Source organism: Strigops habroptila, chromosome 4 (genome assembly GCF_004027225.2).
Source record: "Strigops habroptila isolate Jane chromosome 4, bStrHab1.2.pri, whole genome shotgun sequence".
Lineage (NCBI taxonomy): Eukaryota > Metazoa > Chordata > Aves > Psittaciformes > Psittacidae > Strigops > Strigops habroptila.
In genome coordinates, this window is record NC_046358.1 from 56,001,299 (window position 1) to 56,020,160 (window position 18,862).

The 18,862-nt window shown below is 39.7% G+C and overlaps 1 protein-coding gene across 3 annotated transcripts in view; it reads right to left on the reverse strand.

Moving 5' to 3' along the window:
• SCUBE2 (signal peptide, CUB domain and EGF like domain containing 2) overlaps nt 1–18,862 on the reverse strand; it is a 42,715-nt gene that overhangs the window by 11,812 nt on the left and 12,041 nt on the right. For 2 of the 3 annotated variants that reach the window (XM_030482201.1, XM_030482199.1), the window contains 10 exons: nt 17,898–17,987; nt 15,998–16,114; nt 14,904–15,026; nt 12,911–13,027; nt 10,355–10,477; nt 9,747–9,863; nt 9,067–9,153; nt 8,375–8,479; nt 7,006–7,161; nt 6,443–6,646 (listed from right to left, as the gene is read on the reverse strand). In XM_030482201.1, the coding sequence (XP_030338061.1) occupies nt 6,443–6,646; nt 7,006–7,161; nt 8,375–8,479; nt 9,067–9,153; nt 9,747–9,863; nt 10,355–10,477; nt 12,911–13,027; nt 14,904–15,026; nt 15,998–16,114; nt 17,898–17,987 (1,239 nt within the window). The remainder of the gene's footprint in view (nt 1–6,442; nt 6,647–7,005; nt 7,162–8,374; nt 8,480–9,066; nt 9,154–9,746; nt 9,864–10,354; nt 10,478–12,910; nt 13,028–14,903; nt 15,027–15,997; nt 16,115–17,897; nt 17,988–18,862) is intronic. The other variant, XM_030482200.1, reaches the window with a different exon arrangement.

Here is an 18,862-nt window from a genome sequence, read left to right on the forward strand (position 1 = left end):
AGATGAGGAAGAACACACTTGCTTTAACCTGCACATTACAGATGAAAGTATGTTAGTGAGCCTTCACAGGACCTGAAACTCAAAGGTGAAAACACCGTCCTCTTTACTTGGGAGTTGAACCAGGATTTCAGAACTGAATGCTAGCAACAGATAGAACTTAATGAGTACAATGTACCCTGTAAAACCGAAACAGACACTGATACACTCTGGTGCTAGTAAGCTCTTCTGTGAGCTAGAATGGATTTCATGCTTTGTTTCAAGGCCACGCTGGACACTAGGCCTGTTCAGTACTCTCCGTACATCTGTACAGTGCAATTATGGAGTGATTATCTCTTCTTTCTAGCTACTAAACTCTTTATGAAATAATAGTACTGAACCTAAGATGCCAAAAATGTACTTCCAGATTTCTATAAGTATTCTACTCTTAATATTATTGAATATTCATACTTCAAAACTACTGGTGTTATGTGAAAACCTCAAGCGCAACAAGTAATCATGCAAATTCACTAAACTAAACATTATGAGTGCCTCAGACTTTTAAAGCACAAATACTCTTCCTATTCATCTGATACTGGTTCTTTGACAAGGATTATCTATGTACTGTATGATGCCTAGGTAGCACTAAGTCAATCCAACTGATTTTACTTAAACACGCACCTCAATATTATCTAACAAGTCTAGCAATATTTATGGGTAACTTCGAAAAATGCTGGTTTTCAAACTTTTCACAAAAGAACTGGTTCAGTGCCAGTTCTTCATAATTACCCTGCTCTGGAAAGGCACAAAACACTGTTGCAGTTGTTCAGCTGTGCTGAAAAATTCTGTCCTTTTAAAGACCTGTTACGATAATAAACTGTTAGTTTTAGTTTATAGCTCCAATAAATCACTCAGTGAATAGCTGTTTTGTTAGGAAGTTAAATTGGCCTTGGCTTCATTTCAGGCTATATGACTAACAACAAGCAGGGCATTAACTACCGGTCATGATCAATGATGAAGAGTTTTGTTTATGGCTGATAACACTGAGTAGAATAGTGAGTGTTCCTCCTTAGCTTAAAAATAAAATACCCCAGGTTAAGCAATGCTCCATAGCTTTTCAATGAAAGCTAATGAGGAAGTCTTAGCTCTAGCTTCTAACTTTCCACCACATGACTTCTGCCTTCATAAGAATACACATTCATTCATTTGCTCCCACACTTTTCAAGCCTTTCTTCTTTTATAAACATTCCTACAGAACACTCATCTCTCTCCTCTTTGTGCAACTCAACAAACATGAATGAATGATGGCTTTCATTACAGCACTTCCAATAAGGTAAGGAAAGAGCACTATTTACAATTCCATAACAAGGAAAGACAATCAAGGTTAGTAAAGGTGACTTTCAGAAGTGGCTGCTGACTTCAGAGTCCCAGAAGCAATGGAAAGACTGGTGCAAATCTTTCAAAAACCTCTATGGCTCTATGAGAAATCAGAGCTCAGAGTGGCCTTACTACAGACTAGTTACTGTCTGCTCTCTCCCCTTAACCTGTTTTTTTACCCTTCCTTTTAATCACATGTCAAGTTGGGAGTGATTTGTTTTTTGGGTTTTTTTGCACTGGGGCTGTGGTTTTTGGTTTTGTTTTGAACAGAATGCTACTTAACCTTGACACATGTAAAACCATACAAATTCAACCTTAAAACTGTACTTCAGGTTTCCTGAACTTGCTCAGGCACCAGCATTAACAGTAGGTTGGCTAACAGAGCTCAAAGGAAACCTGTCCCAGGCAGGAATCAAACCTACCACTTATGTGGAAATGTTTCATTTCAGAACTTATCCCATCAGATCTCTTTCATCAACTTTATCATCTGCACCTTACTTTCCTTAAAATTGCATGTTGTAAAATGGTAGAGCTCTCTGTGGAACAAAACTGAGTTAAGCTAAATCTATCTTCCAGGATTACTTAGCAAAGTGACTAATTTTTTTAAATTTCATTAAGAAAGTAAACTTAGATCTCCGCAGACATCAATGAGATCCTCAATATAGGGCATTCTTAGATGCGTTGCATGAATGAATTCTGACAGCAAGCGAAAGATGGGGCATCAGATGGCCTGTTTCTGTACCTTACATCTGTATTGAGACACACTGTGAGCTCCAGCTAATTTTTGGTTTCCAGGATTCGGAGGACTGCGGCAAGAGTTACAAGTTAGTTGTCCTTCCTCATCCTGTTAAGTTTTATTAGGGCATAAAATACAACTTTCTCATTCCCACACTTCAGCTAACTAATAAGAAAATAATATCAGGTCACTAACATTTTGTGTTTGTGGGTGTAAAGCCAAATTAGGTGGTCAGCAGCTAGACAACTTGATAAAGCTCAAGGTGATATCAAGACTATGTTTATACAAGCATTAGGGCTGATCAACTGTCAGGACTGCTGCAATTTGGCAGTTTCTGAGTACTGAAAGAAGGCTGACATTTTGTTTCAACTTTGCTCAGCATTAATCTGAGGTTCATTACGCTTCACTGGAGCTACACTGCACCTGCTTCAGGCCCCATTTCTTGACTTCCTGTCTTCCACTTGCACAGGCTGCCCCTGGTCCTTTGTGACCCAGGTCAAATATGGCAGGTCAGCAGGGTGGTAGGCTATGCCTGTGACAGTATCCACAGAAGGAATACAGGTCTGAGACAGTAAAAGGCAGGAACTGTGTAAAATCAACCTGGGCCAAAACGAAACTTTTCCATTTGATCTGAACCAATCGATTCCCTGTAAACTGCTCCCAGTTCCTCCCCATCTTCCACCTAGAAATGTTCCAAACACAGGCCACCCATCTAACCCCACTGAAGCACAGAGCAGGCATAACGAGTAAAGCCTGTTTAGAACCTCACAGCACTCACTAGGGCCCAGTTTAGCATAACAAAACAGACTTAGTGTTAGGTTCAATTATAGTAACATTAATTATAGGGACATTATATCAACACAGAAATCATCCCATGGAAATCCATAGGACCGTGCATGAAATTAGGGTGACACACATGAGCCCTCTTTAAAAAAAAAAACAAACCTCCAACAAAAACACACCAAAACAAAAAAATAAACAAAGGGGAGGGACACACCTCTAAGACTTCAAACTTGCCCTATCTTTTGTTTAAATTAAACCAAACATTTCATAAAACTAGAAACTGCATGGTCCCACCTGACACATGGGAAATACCCAGTCAAAACAAGATCTGAAGATTTGCAAATAATGACATTAAATCAGAATTCCACTGGCTGGCCTTGTTCTTTTTTCAGAAACTTGACTGGTTTTCCCCAAATGAACAAAAGAATCAATTGCCCCTAGTAGACTTCATTTCTGCAGCCACTGTCTTTGTCTTCAATACCCATTAAAAAACAGATCTTGAGTCTCACGCAGCTGTTTTAAAGAAGAAAAAAAAAAAGTGAAAGCTTTTCTGATGCAAAAACACTAAGAAAAGGGGAGGAGAGGGAAGAGAGGGGCCCACAGGGAACCAGGATTAACAGTTACAAAGACATTTAAAGGCTCTTCCCCTCTTTTCAACAGGTTAGCCTTTGAGCATTTGCTCCTATAGACAAATGCTGTATCTCAGTGGTTGAGAAGGTGAACCTCGTAAAGGAGGTCATGATCCACCAATTCACCATTTTCTTAAGAATGATGCCTTGACTTTATAAGGAAAACCACCAACAACTGATGCAAATTGATTCTGAAGCAGCACTCTTTAAGTTATTGTGTTGTAGCAGTTCACGTATTTAGGTCACTTGAGACGGTTACACTTGCTAAGGATTTATGCCTTAAATCTATGACTGTCAGAGCAAGCATGTCAGCAGAAAAAATAGCACCCTTTCTCCCATTTGATAACTCATTTCTTCTTGTCAGATTTTTATAAAATTATCTCACCAGAAGTGTGAAACCAAATGAAGTTTAGCTTACTGCTGCAACTGCAGGTCAGTTCCCCAAGACAAAAGCTGTCAGAGGAGAAGCTGGACTTTCCCTCTTACACTGCTGAGATACAACTAATGTTTCAGACAGTACTGTGCCAGGAGAAGCCTACCACAGGAAGAGGACCAGTACAAGGCTGTCTGAATCAGTATCTAACCTAGCCATACTCCAAGTATTTTGTTTAAAAAAAAATGTATTTGAAAACAATGAACTAAAACCTGCACTTCACTCACTGTCTGAATTACAGAAGACTTTTAAGTCCCTAGACTTGCTTAGTTCCCTCGCTGCTTCCTACTCCTCTGATCAGACTGAGTGAAATCCCTTTGCCAAAGTTCTCTGCCTGTCTAGAGACCACGTCCACCACCTGCACTGAATCTACCTGCTGACCTGGCATCTCTTGCTATGGAGTCACTTTCTGCCCAGAATCACTAGCGTGTCTAGATAAGCATGTCCCCAGTCCTGTTCAGAAGTTCTCAGCAGCTCTGCAAAACAATCATATCAAAACAAACCCCCCTGCCTCTCCTGCGCACATCCCTGAGTTAGCTGCTTCATCTTCTTCCACACTGTTCCCACTCCATTCTCTTCTCCCCAGTCTATTTCTTAGCTCCTTCTGACTGGCAGTCAGAGCAGCAGCAGCAGCGACTGGGTGCTGCCTTTACCATACACACTGGGACAATCAGCTTTTTCTAAGGAAATGAGGCGTATGTAACAACACTGCCTCTGTGTGTACTTTTATGTCCCCTCAAGAACTAGTGAACTTTTTGTCCAACTGCCAGCAATCTGACAAAGGGTGCAGAGAGGTTTCAAAGATACCAAGTTTTTGTATGTTTAATGTAAAGAAGTGGGCAACGTGCAAGTGGCGGTGAGAGACCTTTTTAGCATCCATGCAAGTAAAAAGTGGTACAAGTTCCATGTCCTATTTGATCACAGCAAATCTACGCAAGAATATGGTCTGAATACTTCAGCTAAAGAAAGGAAGATTCATTTAGTGACTGCATCTTTTTAGGCACAAGTAAATCGAACCATAAGGCATGAGACCCGCAGGGAATCGGGTCTTGCTAGTTCCACTGCTCACAGCAGTACCTGTTAAGATGTACAGAGCAAACTGTGGTACCAATTCAGCAACAGAAGAGGCTTTTTACAAGTTGTTTTAAAAACACTTGTCTTCATATGATCAGTGTCTGTTTTAACCATAGACAGGCTATCTGTGCTCGCCTTACCAAAGAGTTTACCAGGCATTCTCCAAAAGTCCCTTTTCCCCCTGAAATTTTCACAGAAATGCCACGTAAGAAGCTCATTTGTAATCAGAAATTAAATTGGTTCTGCAGCTACCTAAAAAAGTATAAATTTGTTTCTTTGCTGTTCCAATTCCTAACTGTAACTCACGTTGCCTTCTCTACCTGCAATATTTTTAGCTTACACATTGCTATTTTTCCAGATGAAATCACAAATGGCTTGAAAGTCATACTGTGCTCTATACCATGGACTGAGACAGTTTGTCCAAGTCATCCTCCAGCATCCAACACAACAGCTTGAAAACATCCATGTAAACTCATCTCGGTGAGCTTTCCAAAGCTTTTCAGACTTATTGCAGTGAAAAAAAAAAAAAAAAGAAAGCAAAAAGAAAACTTACGGCTTTTTCTGACAGAAATCCCAAGTAATTCCCTAGTCTGCTTGCTTGCACAGATGTTTTAAACAACACCAATTCATTTTTTTATTCTACGAATCCAAGTTTTTCAGATTGGAAAACCTATTCTTAGGCCAAATGGGTTGCTGCTGGAAGATGTACTAATTCAATGTGACACACATTTTAAAGGCTTGCTGATTCACAAAACCACCTACACGCCACCTATCCTATGCAGCCTGAATTAGCCGTCATGGTTGTTAGGCCCCTGTTAAGATAACATCTGACCCCTCTCCTTAACTTTTGTGCTTTGGAAGCATTTATTATGGGCTGCATTATGGTGATGCCCTCCAGTGCCATGATAATAAAGATTTTTTCCAGTACTGACCTATAAAACCCCTATTTTCCATGAATTTGTAACTGTCATGAAGATTCTCTGGGATGCAGAGCTTTATCAGCAAAGAGAATGTGACTGCTTCAAATTCTGCCTAGCCTTTTCTTTGGAACAAGGGAGAGATTAAATGTTCTCAAGTTCAGAAACACAGTGTTACACTGGATATTAAATGTAGTCACAAAATAACACTGGTGATGCCAAGGCCATTGGTGCCTGATGTTATTCCCACGTTTTCTACCTTTGAGCTTACTGTAGGCTGTGCATCAATTATAACAAAGTGTAGTGCACTGAGGCCTTACTCTACTCTGTAACTCAGCAGCAGCCAACAACAAATATATTGAAGGGCACATCTCAGTAGCACAAACAGTAACCCCTACTTCTTCCCACACAGCCCTCCTCTCTCCCTGACAAGCATCCCATGATCCCACCAGGCTCACCAGACCACAATAAAATTGAAATACATGTGATGGTTTGTTCCTAATCTACTTTCACTTACCACATCTGTTACCCACATGAATCTGTCCTACACCACAAGACTGCTGTGGCTCCGATAGCTTGAGAGACTTTCTGGCCACTTCATGGTCCGTGCCAGAGACGCGAATGCGGAACTGATCCCTGCTGACTGTCTTCCGTAGGGTCCGAATGGTTTTACGGAACCTCTTTTCTGTCTTCTTCCGAGCACAGCGCACATCACATGTGTCTGAAAAGTATCAAGGGTGAAAGCTGCTATAAGTGACCACGCACAAAAATCCCAATTCAAAAGACCAACTATGCAAATAATTGAGAAAGCAACTCTGTGAACAGATCTGAAATCCTTAAGGACAACACCACTAGGCTAGAAGAAAATTCATCAGACCACAAGATTTTAATCTATGGGCAGCTCTTTGGTCTTTGAAGTTATCCCTATCCCTCACTCTTTTTGAAGCAGTAAAATTCATTTTCAAAACAGGAGATACTTTTCATTATCATTTTGCATACAGATAGAAGTGAAAAATACAGAAATTAAGGAGCAAATAGCAAGAAGCTTCAAACCGCACCTTGGGTTATTTTCCAACCAACCTGTCACCTCCTTTCGGCTTGTTTCGAGCTCAAAGTCCGCAGTGATAAAAATTTCTCTAGTCGCTGTCAGTCTACGGAGGGCTCCGTGAACTTTCTTGCCAGAGCTGCATGTTAGGTTTACATACTGGAAGCTCTCCATTACTGAATTATGTCTCTCTGTGTGAACATTAAAGGAAGCAAAAGCTTGGCCAGCTATGTTATTGAACATTCACTAGTGCTCAGCATATATTATTGCCATGAAGAGTTAAAGAGGAGCAAATGATCAACTCCACATGGTAGTAAACAGTTTAGCCAGTTTCTCAACGGGTACACCCTCACATCAAATCATTACTCCAGCGCACTTACAGGTCTATTGTTGGGCTGAGACTCTGGCAGTGCAGCGGGTCTGAGGCATCATTCGCTGCCAGGATGAGAGGTTGGCTGCAGTGCTCAGCCCATTTCCCCCGTGTTTTGCTAGCAGGTTCTAATGAATTGCCTTTGTGCTACGCAAAGCATCTTAAAACCATGACAGTGCCTGCATCAGGCAGACTACTCAAGGGAAAAAATCCTGCACTCATATGAAGCATGTGAAAAACGTGTTAGCTTTTAATGGTGTTTAAATTAAGTAGTGGCTTTTGGAGACCACTTTCAAAGATCCTATGAGAAAATAAATTTAGTTAAAGAAAACAACCGGAATAAGCTTTGGTTCTGGACTATATAATTCTTCACTAAGCATCTACTGTAGTTTCTCACTATCACTCTTCCAAGGACAAACAAACTGACATGCTGATTCATCATATTGTTTAGTGACTTCTTCCCCCAGCTTTTTTTTTTGGTTTTTTTTTTTAAATGTACTCCTCCCCATTTTCTGCTGACTTTGTGAATTCCGAGGCCATACTTTTTGCCTTGGAACAGATGGAAGAGCTGACCTCACTGTGTCCATCTGGGGCTGCTGAAGTATAAAAGGAAGACAAGAGAAAAGAGGAATAACCCTTTGACAATGGAGTCAGCATAAATAGCCAGGAGATTCTTCACTGAGGCATCAGGCAGGTGAGAAAAGAAAGAACAGAAAGAAGGGTGAGAGAGAAAGGAAAGGAAGAAATCAAAAGAATGAAAAGAATGGTTGATTTTATCAAAAATTTATTGGCAGTAATACAAATAAAAAAGCAGAAAGGCTTTCCTAGCAAGAGTGTAGGTTGTCACAGACTGTGATATAAAATAACTATTGCAAGAATCATGTCTGGGCAAGAGTGCGATTCATGAGGTCAGTGAAGAAAGGAAAGTCTGCAGTCCTCTATGCTTTGCTTCTGGTGTACTTCATATTTGGAAAGTACTTAATAACCCCTGAGCTATGACTGTAACCTGCTTACCCACATTTTTATATTCATACCTGGTACCATCTGTTCCAGACCTTCTTGAAACATCTCAGTCTTTTTCAAACTACATTTTCCTTCATTTAATTTAAAGGTTACACTTATCTTGATGGCTGAAGTATCTTCAGAAAGAAACAATGACATGTTATTTTCAGAAAGGAATAGAAAATTTAAGTAACTCTAATGTCACATCATAATGATGACATCAAAAAATATGCTGATATAAGCGAAAAAGTGGTCATCACAGAAAACCTAAAGAGACCCCAGCTTTCTCCTGCAGTGAAGCTGGTTCACAACTGGAATTGGAACAAAGTGGGATAGATTTTATTGAAAAAAACCAAAAAACTCTTATCTGTTCAGCTTTAAATGCTTTCTAAATTTCATTAACAGCTCAACCTAAATATACTGTATGCTGCCAACACTGTCCGGTTTGGATGTCTAAAAAGAGGCATGACACTCCTAGCCTAGCTGCTTATTTCACTACTGATCTTTTTCCTTATTTATAAGTCTCAGTTTGAGTGATACTGATGAAGCAGTACAAGGGAAATTTCCTGCTGAAATCATGAACTGCAATCATGAGGAAGAGGAACTAAAAACCGAGGGAGTATAATGGAGAGGGAAAATAAATACTCAACAGAAACACCCTTATGTCACCGTTATCGCTTAAAAGAAATCAGTCAAATCATGCAACAGTAAATCCAGTGATTACCCAGCCAGCTGGATGCATTTGTATTTTGCTGCTTTTTCTTAAGGTGAGATGACGTGCCACAGGTGAGGGTGTAGGCATCTTGTGTTCCTAACAGACAGACCATACAGACAGACAGTAAAGACACAAGCACTATGCACAGACTGAAGACTCCTGTAGCATAAAAGACATTTTTAATTTGATGATTGGCACCATCATCTTCACCCTTTTTCAACAATGTTGTTCATAAAAGACTCCACATTAGAGCTTGTCTCTTCTTAAGTAATTTAAAGGGTTCAGGAAGAAAAGCAGCATCTGTCCCATAAGCACCAGGCGAGTCTGCAAGCTGTGTCCTGTGGGGTGGAGGGGCTGTATGGGCAAAATTTCAGACCCCACGCAGGGCTGGAATGCCTCTGCCCCATTCAGCAGCGGCTCTCAGGGCCAATTAAGGAATGGCCCAGGGAACACGGAGAATTCTGCCCTGTCCTCCCTAGCTTCAAAAAGACAGTTGTCATGAGAAGGGAATCTGAGGGTAGAGTGGTTATAAAAGACAAGGAAAGGGGGGCTTTCTTGGGACACTGGCAGGGATATAACCCTTTTTTATCTATAGTGAAAGAGGAAAGGTCCCTATTGATTGTCTACTTCTTGGGGCTTCCATAAGAGTTAAGAGAATCACATGCTTGTTTTTGTTGGTTTTGACTTACCAGAAAATACCTGGACATCCGAAGAGCAGCTTAAGAAGCATCTATCACTCCCACCACTCTTAATGCAGTGCAGCAATACCTTGGGTGACATATTATCAGGCAAGGAGCCCTTTGTTTCTAAATAGGATAAAACAAATACTCACACAAGTAAAATATCTACATACACACCTTACTAATAAATTGACATGCAGCTGGTTTTGTAGCTGGTACCTGAGAGCACCCACACAGTTAAAAATGCTGTTTGGACAGAAAATCAAAGCAAAATAAAATCACTGGAAGATCACAACACATAAGTAATTTCCTTCAGTTAAAGCTATCATCAGCAAACTTTCTAATGCAGAGAAACAAAAGGAAATAGAAGCATAAGCTAGATAAAAGCACAGGAAAGAAAGCATCAAAATCCCTCAAAGTATCTCCTGTTTTTGTGGGGTTTTTTCACTTGTTTTTACCAGTTTCAACATCAGTACCATCATGCTAAAAGAAAAGTGGGATAGCGGGAATGATGACTCATACCACTTAACTGGACAGATCAAGATTTTCAGATTTGACTATAACCAGATGGCCATCAGACACATCAGGAGTAGAAATGTATTTATTAGGCACCTTACCAACACAATCCTTTTTATTCCAGTGTAATTTGTAGTTAGAGTGACACAGGCATTCATAGTCTCCCAGTGTATTCACACATAGCTGTTGGCAACCACCATTGTTGACGCTACATTCATTAATATCTACAGAGGAAAGGTAAAAACACTTTTAAAATGTTATTCTTGTCCAAGATCTGTACTGTAACTCCGCTAGGTAAAAATGTGCACAAATACTTCTTAGTAGGGCTTGGAAAAGGTTTTAGTAATGCTATCTGGACACCTACATTGAAATAGTCTTTTCTTCATAGAAATCTTTTGATAAATGTCAAAATTGATCAAATGCCAGAGGGGAGATGGTAGGTATGTCCTTAAACTGTTAATATATAAATAAAAAAACATCCAGCCTCAGCAATATTGACAAAAAATTGACCCAAAGAAAAGGAGATCAAATCAAGTGTGCAGTGCCCTGTATCTGGTTAATTAATATTTCTAATTCAGAATAAAGACAGACAAAGTGGACGGGATTCCTGCTGATCAATGCTCCAAAGTGCTCAGATACATACAACTGCTGCAGAACACTATGTGACCTCATGTGGGCAAATAACACCATTGTATCACCATTGTCCCTTTTGGCCAATTATCCAATTTCGGTGCCTTTCCCCACCTAATAAATGCCAATAGGAGGAGAAACTAATGACAACACAACATACTGCCTTCGGTGCAAATTTGCATGCTGATGCAGAATATACCATTCACCAGTGGTACACCCTAGGGGTCAATACTGGGGCCAATACTATTTATCCTCTTCATTAAACCTGGATGATAGGACAAGAGTTCACCCTCAGTAAGTTCGCAGATGATACAAAACTGGGAGGAGTGGCTGGTACACCAGATGGTTGTGCCACTATTCAGACGGACCTTGACTGGCTGGAGAAATGGCCCAAAAGGAATCTCATTAATTTCAACAAAGGGAAATGCAAAGGTCTATGGTTTTACTTCTCAGATACACCCTGATGACTGCTTCACTTGCCTCCAGTAGCTTTATGGCAATTTTATACATAAACCTAGAAAGCTGCCAAAAAGAAATCTCTTGCAAGCCCCAGAAAGTTTGCACACCTGAGGATACCTGCTTCTACATACACTTTTCTCAATGGCAAAACAAGTTCTTCTTACTGCTCTCTCCAGCCATTTGTTCCCCCCTCTAGATAGATGACAATTTGGTAGAAAACACTGTGAAACAGATTACAAAAATAAGGTGATTTCAGGGGAAAAACATGCTACTAACAGAACTGAGACAGAGGGGTAGGCATGAGCAGCAGAGGAATAATGCAGAAAGAAGGTAACGACTCATGTCGGTGCTACTGCCTAAGATACCACAGAATCAGCCCAAATCTTTGGTTTTCACTGATGTTTTGTTAGGATGCTGCATGCAATGGCAACCTCTTACCTCCAGTACTTATTGAACTTCCTCCACTTAGGTCAGAAGGTGTATACTAAATACCCCTACCAGCTTTGGCACAGCCTGGATTGCCAGTAAATGAAGGACTTCCTATGGTACAAGGATTACTATCTTCTGCACAGAAGTATGATATGAAGCTGACAATTAGTAGCCAACAGCAAAATTACAGTAACTTTCCCTTATTGGTGGCCAAAAGAAATTGAATGAATGCAGAATTAATGAGAATAGACTTCTCTTAGAAATTAGAACACATCAACAGTGATACTTCCCATCTGAAAGGTTTGCCTATTCATCAGGATAAAATACAGTGATGTTGTAGCCCTGTAATCTTCTTTGCAGACTTTCTAGAGGCAGAGGTTAGAACAGATCGGACACACAGAGATCTCTGAAATGTTATCTCCAAATTCACGTGTTCACTCTGCCTCAGACATAAGTAAGTCTTACTCATTAAATAAGCATATGGAGTCAGGAAGGTCTTGTCTAGGCTTATATAAAACAGGTTTAATTTCATTCAGTGTCCAGTTATTCATATTTCCTCATGTTAATTCTGGGAACTTGTCTCAGAAATATTCACACTCAACACACACTAAGGTTCTGTGAACATCTTTCTCTCTTTCCTTGAACTTTTTTTGTAGGAAAGACATAAAGATTCAAGAGTATTAATCCTGGCCAGCATAAATCAGTGGTGGAGCTAACTTCCAAACTACATCACATGAGAATCTGATGTATGCACACGGGCAACCTGCAAAACCATAATTTTCTATGTCACCCAGAGCTTCCTGTTCTTTAAGTGCTATTCCACTGACTTTTCATTGAAGTCAACAAGACTTCTGCATGTGAAAATTCTATCAAATTATGGCTTTCATTCCCAGGTGCAAATGCATCAGTTTGTTCTAATAGTCACAGATGTTTTCTGGATACAGGGTGTGAAGGGAAAAACATTGGACCTAAGACAGAAATTAGCAGGATTAGTTTCTACTTTTGCTGTGCCTCCTTATCACAGCAAAGAGTAAAATTTATTCTGTACGCCCATGGCACATATATAGGCTTGCGTCTTGCACAGACACTAATTAGACCTGTGGCAACTGCATGGCATGTACTGTCTTTTCATCACTCACCTCCACAATGTGTGAAGCCATAGAGAGCATATCCTTTGTTACAAGTACACTCAAAGGTGCCTGGATGATTGATGCATGTGTGGTCACACGTCCGTTCAAAAGAGCATTCATCAATGTCTGCAAGTGTTAAAGGAATACATGAGTATCTTTCAGCCTGACAAGGGAGCGCTGACGAGCTAACGAAGTTCAACACAGAGAGGTACAGGTTTATGTAAACTAAACAAAAAACTAAGCAAATTCTTTTAAAGCAAATAATGTAACATAATGAAATGACAACTTTTAAAAGAACAAATAGTTTGCCAAACAAGCTTTTTCTTGGCAAGCATAAAATCTGCTGTTACATTTTTAGAATTATGTTTAAAATAAATTATTTCTCTTCTGCGGGAGAAAAAAAATGCTGACAAAACTCTTATTTCATTAACAAAAATTCTACATTAGATCTGCAGGAAGAGATTTACAAAAGAAAATATTGCCTTTTTTTTTCCCAATAAATGAAAGCAAAGGTCACATTTTTAACTCTATGTCAATATGCAATGCCTGATTTAAGCCTGCCGAAAATCACCATGTTCTCCAAGATATACCTGAAGGCAGATGACTGGAACAATTTGGTGAATTTTTCCATGGATCCATTATACTGTATATTTAGACTTCAATGTCTGTCTCTAAAAGCTGCTGAGATATCTGGTTTCTCCAGTGGAAGTTTTCCTTGGCATTACAATCACTTTGTGCACATCTTCTTTGTAAAGCACAGTTACTACAATAGCCTAATCATGATCTCGGTGAATTGAATGGTAAAATGGTCAAATTCCCATCACTCTGAAGCCCTAAATATCTATTATACCATCAAAAGCACCTAAAACTTCTGTGCTAGTACATTATGCATGACATGTAAGAATGTTGCAAGATACAAAAAAGTTCCCATCAGTATGACTGACACATTACATCATTATTTTTTCTTGGGCTTTGGCATGCTTCAAGATACCACTTTTGAAACAATATAGGGAAGTGACAGGGACAAAAGGGAGATGTAAATCTTAAAAATACATTCATAAAGAGATTCCATTAAAAACAAACAAACAAAAACCAACACCACCACCAACCGAAAACTATCTTGAATATGTTGTGTTTTTATAGTAAGTTTGTTTCATAAAATTGTTGTCCTTCTTTGTCTGATTTTAAAAGGACAACAATGCACCAAAAACCCAGGTGAAAATTGTTTTCTGTTGGTCAGTTCAGCTTTCTGAATTCATCATTAACATCAGTAAGTTGCCTGAGAAATGGAATTATTCACCTCCCCAGTTGGCCGATGGCTTTACACTGTTTCATACTGTATCTTTTCCAAAACCACAAAACATTCTGATCTTTACATTTTAATGTATTTAAGCAGTTTAAACAGGATTGCTAAATCTATGTTTACAAACCATTATACAGAAAAGCAAATACGCTTTGCAAGTCTCACAGGAAAAATACGTGTCAACCTAAAAATCAAACGTTCTATGATGTTTTAGGGAATAGCAATTCCAGTGTGTCTACAGGCCTATAATTTCATAGATCACGTAATATCTTTTTTTCTTTGCATAATGAATTCATAGCATCTAAATGTCCCATTAACAAAAAATAATTTCACTGCAATGATAAACTAGTCAGTAAGATGGACAGAGAGATATTGTCTATTTTTTCCCTATAAATTACTTGAAGATCATTAATAGAAGGGGGGGAGCATTATCCTCACAAAAAGCTTTTTAATATGATGCTATCTCTGTTGCTTCCAGATAATAGTTCACTGTGCCATTAAACATACCTCCTACAATAGTATTAAGCCAACTGCATGCATTAACTCAACAGCTGTTCTGAAAAGAAAACAGAACAAAACAATAAAACCCAAAACTGAAGCATGGAAATTATTCTGGAGTCCATTATCACTTCATCATTGTAGTAGATGTCCAAGCCACACTGATTTGTTCTACTTGTATTGCCTCTCCAGTGCACATACCTTGACAAGACTTCTCATCTGTTAATAATTTAAATCCTTTTCTGCAGCTGCAATCAAAACTGCCAACAGTGTTTTTACAGAAATGATCACAGCCTCCATTATTGGACTGGCATTCATCAATATCTGTAACAAAAAAAAAGTGCTTCAGCAAATAAGCACACTACATCCAACATACTTCCACTGCCAGATCCAGAACACAGTCACATCCAATTGGTTAATAAAGCCCAGAAACAAAATCTAGTGAGACTACTACTAATTTTAAGGATGATCAGATCCAGCTTTTAAGAATGATCTGGCCCATTCAGCCCCATGACAGTGTCACTTGCTTTCATTTAACATATTGCTGTCAGTTACACTTGGGTACATGTATTCACAAAAGATCATTTCGCTAAGTTCTGTTTGGAAACATTTTGACTTAAATCTTCTCTAACAGGTTTTAGTTTTTTAAACATTCTCTCCATTTCCTCTCCCTAAGCTCTGCAGAAATCTCAGACAGAGGAGACTTCCTCAGCTACCCCATCCTTTTCATGCCAATATTAGAATGAGTTCTTTAATACTGACTCAGGCATGCGGATTCCATCATTTTTGCCTAGCAGAACAGTCTTAATATCTAATTACTGGAAAATGTATTCTAATATACAACCTAAATGTCCCCTTGCTTCTTTCCAGTACTCTGACCAGAGCTGCTTGGGCCAGTATAAGTAATTCTACTCACACATCCCTGTTTACTTCTAAACTGCTCTGATACCCAGCTGACTACAGGTAAAATAGTTCAGTCTACTGAACTATATACCTGTAAGAACCGACATGCCTACCTCCCCCAGTAATGACCTCTACTTTACCACAGACCTGTATTACCTCCTACCAAACCTCATCTGTGAAAAATGAGGCCAACTTGGCAGGAGGGGTGAAAGTGGTGAAGTGGTATGATGCACCTGATGCAATGGAAACTGTGCATCTCCCCCTGGCTGCGTCCTTTCTTAGGTAAGATTACACATACTGACTTTCCTCCAGACACTGGGTTACCTGCATTTGAAGATGAATACCTTACAGCAAGGTGGTGGTATGCATGCGCCCACCAGTATAAAACTCACCTTTACACGTCTTCCCATCAAACTGGAGCGTGAACCCAACAGGACAGCTGCAGTGAACTCCGGTAGATGTATCTTTACACGTACGATCACAGCCACCATTATTTACTGCACACGTTTCTAGCCAACAAGATAAAGCTGAAGTTCGCTCAGGGATATTATAATGGTAACAAGAAACATCATATGATAGAAGGCATGGTTCCAAGCACACTGCTATTCAACTACATTTAGCCTAGTATACATGAGCAGCTACTAAATACATGTGTTGGCAAAATCCCTGCCTCAGCTACCTCTATTTTTTTGCAGAGACTCTACAAACTGAGATATTGTCTCTGGATATTCTCATCCTCAAACACAAATCCCCACTCCTCATTGATTCATCTGTTCCTGTCAGTTTGTCTCCTTATGCCCACACTCAATCCCGGCTGAACCTCTGGCGCTTCCCACCAATGCTCAGATACTCATTTACACTCAGCCCTACTAAACCAGTTTTCTTAAATCATTTCCAACACATCTTCACATGCTACCTGTGCTCTCAGTCATGGTGGATTTACAGCCACACTGAGTGCTCCTTCTGCCTTCTCAGCCAGGTGCCATCACAACCTCACGCTCTTTTAACTTCCCCCTATGCAAACTATGTATAAATCTCATCAAACCCTTTGAATGCCCCTTAAATACAGTTCTTCACATCCAACTAAACAGAAATAACTCACTCTTTGGCATTCATCCTCTTGTAGTCAGTCTAACCACTGCAGCCAAACAGCCTTTCCACTGGCTACCCAAATGCAATTTTATCCAGCACATACTGGTCCAGAGAGCTGCAAAGATCGTTTTCTACGTCTGGTTTTTGAAATCCTCTCTTTCTAGCTCTGTCTCCTTGTTTTCTGCAGCATTAGCATATGCTATTTATTCTCAAGTTTTGAGATCTTTACTGGTTTATTCCCCCGCCACTCTCCCACCTCACATTCAATACTGGGAGGCTTTGTCTAACCTGCAAGTGAAGACAGAGTGCCTCTTCTTTCTTCCTTCTTCCACAGAAATGTTTTGTTGTGGGTTGGTTGGTTGCTTTTTTTATGTTTGTTAGTTTTTGTGAGTTTTTTTGGTTCAGTTTTATAAATGAGGCTATTAATTTATATGTCTAAATATGGATTCAGGAGCTCAAAGCCCTATACTTTTGGTAGTTTCTTCCTCAGCCCCCATGTTCCAGTGCACTTCTGTGGCAAATGGCAGTAAGTGTGGTAAATCACCCTAACTGCCTGGACTGAGGGCTTCTGAGAGGTGGACATCCACTGACCCAGCTGCCCTGAGACCACAGTGATTGCTTCCCATGCCAGTGCTTTCCCACTTGTGACAGACTCTCAGAGGCTGGCATTCTGAGACAGATGCAAACACCTCTAGGAAGAATAAGAGGGCCTTGCATCCTAACACGTCTTTCTAGATCCACCACTAGGCCCAATTGTCTTCCATGCAGAAGTATATTTTCAATTGAAAATAAGCAGGTAAAACACTGCTTCCTCCACAATCACTTGGGTAAAACTGTAGCACAGAAGGGATTGTATTGCATTTCCATGATGAATTAGAACCATGGAAATATATACTACTTCAAGACCAACTTCCTGACACTTCCTACTGAATGTAGGAGGAATTCAGGAACTGAATTCTACTTGAATTCAATTGAATGAAGCTACTAGGAATCCAGTAGCTCTGAGCTACTGAATGTCATAAACAATGTACATAATTTTTTATACATTATAGAATAATAGTATTTCCTTAAAATGGACTGGAGCATCTCAGGCAGAATTCAGCTGAGAGCTATGATGGTTACAGTAAAAAAAGCCCCAACAATTCTTCAATCTAAAAGATTTCAGCAAACAGCAAAATTATTTTGGATAAGCACTTTTACCCATAAGCAACCGTCGCTTCACCCTCTTGTCCACATCAGCTCCTGCTGTAGTGTTTCCCTCAGAAATTTCAACAGCAGCCTCTTCCCTCTCTGTAAGGAACATGAAAAAAGCAAACGAGTAAAGGTGCCCAGACCAAATGGGGCACCCGATATCCAGTACGTACACACATGCAATCAGCTGTGTCACACGCTGAATTATCAGAGATAGTCATAAAAGACTAGGGAGAAATAATTTTTTTTTAAAATAAAGTAATAATGAAAATCATGACAAAACCCTTCAGTCAAAACCATGAGAATACTTCGCTTCTTTGCTTTTGTTGCTTCCTTACAAGTGATGTTTGCTTCAGTATTCTCAACAAAGGAGATGAAGTGCTCAGATGTAGTGAACAGCGATAAGATGAAAGAAATAATTGAACTGTCATGAACTGCTCAGTTAAGAGCACGCTGTAGTCATCTATCATGGACTAACAGAAGGACCAGCCAGTTATGCCTGAGCATTTGATTTCAGTCAACAGGCAACAAACTCTTCCAGAGACTGGAAGAGATTATAAATCTTAAGTGGTTTTTTTTCTGGATAACTGCCTTGCAAAAATTGTACTTCAACTGACTTTTGAGTTCTGGTTTTAACAGACGTACTGCTTGGTTACACTCTCTGGCTCATGCTATACAAGAAACTGAACCTAAAATATCCTGGAGAGAAGGGAATCTTCTTTGGTTAGTGACAAGCCTTGTGCTTCAGAGAGACCTGTGATAACTACAGGCTGAAGTAATATTAGGTAGCTACTTATACAGGGAAGCATTAGTTGCCTGGAACCAACCAACTCACTCATGCACTAGCAGGTTTTTTGGCTTTAGATTCCTTGATATTTTCTAGCCATACTATTATGAGGAGCATTAATCATGGACACACCACAACACCACACCACTTAGAGCTGGTCATCAACAGAAGACTACTTCTCTCCACT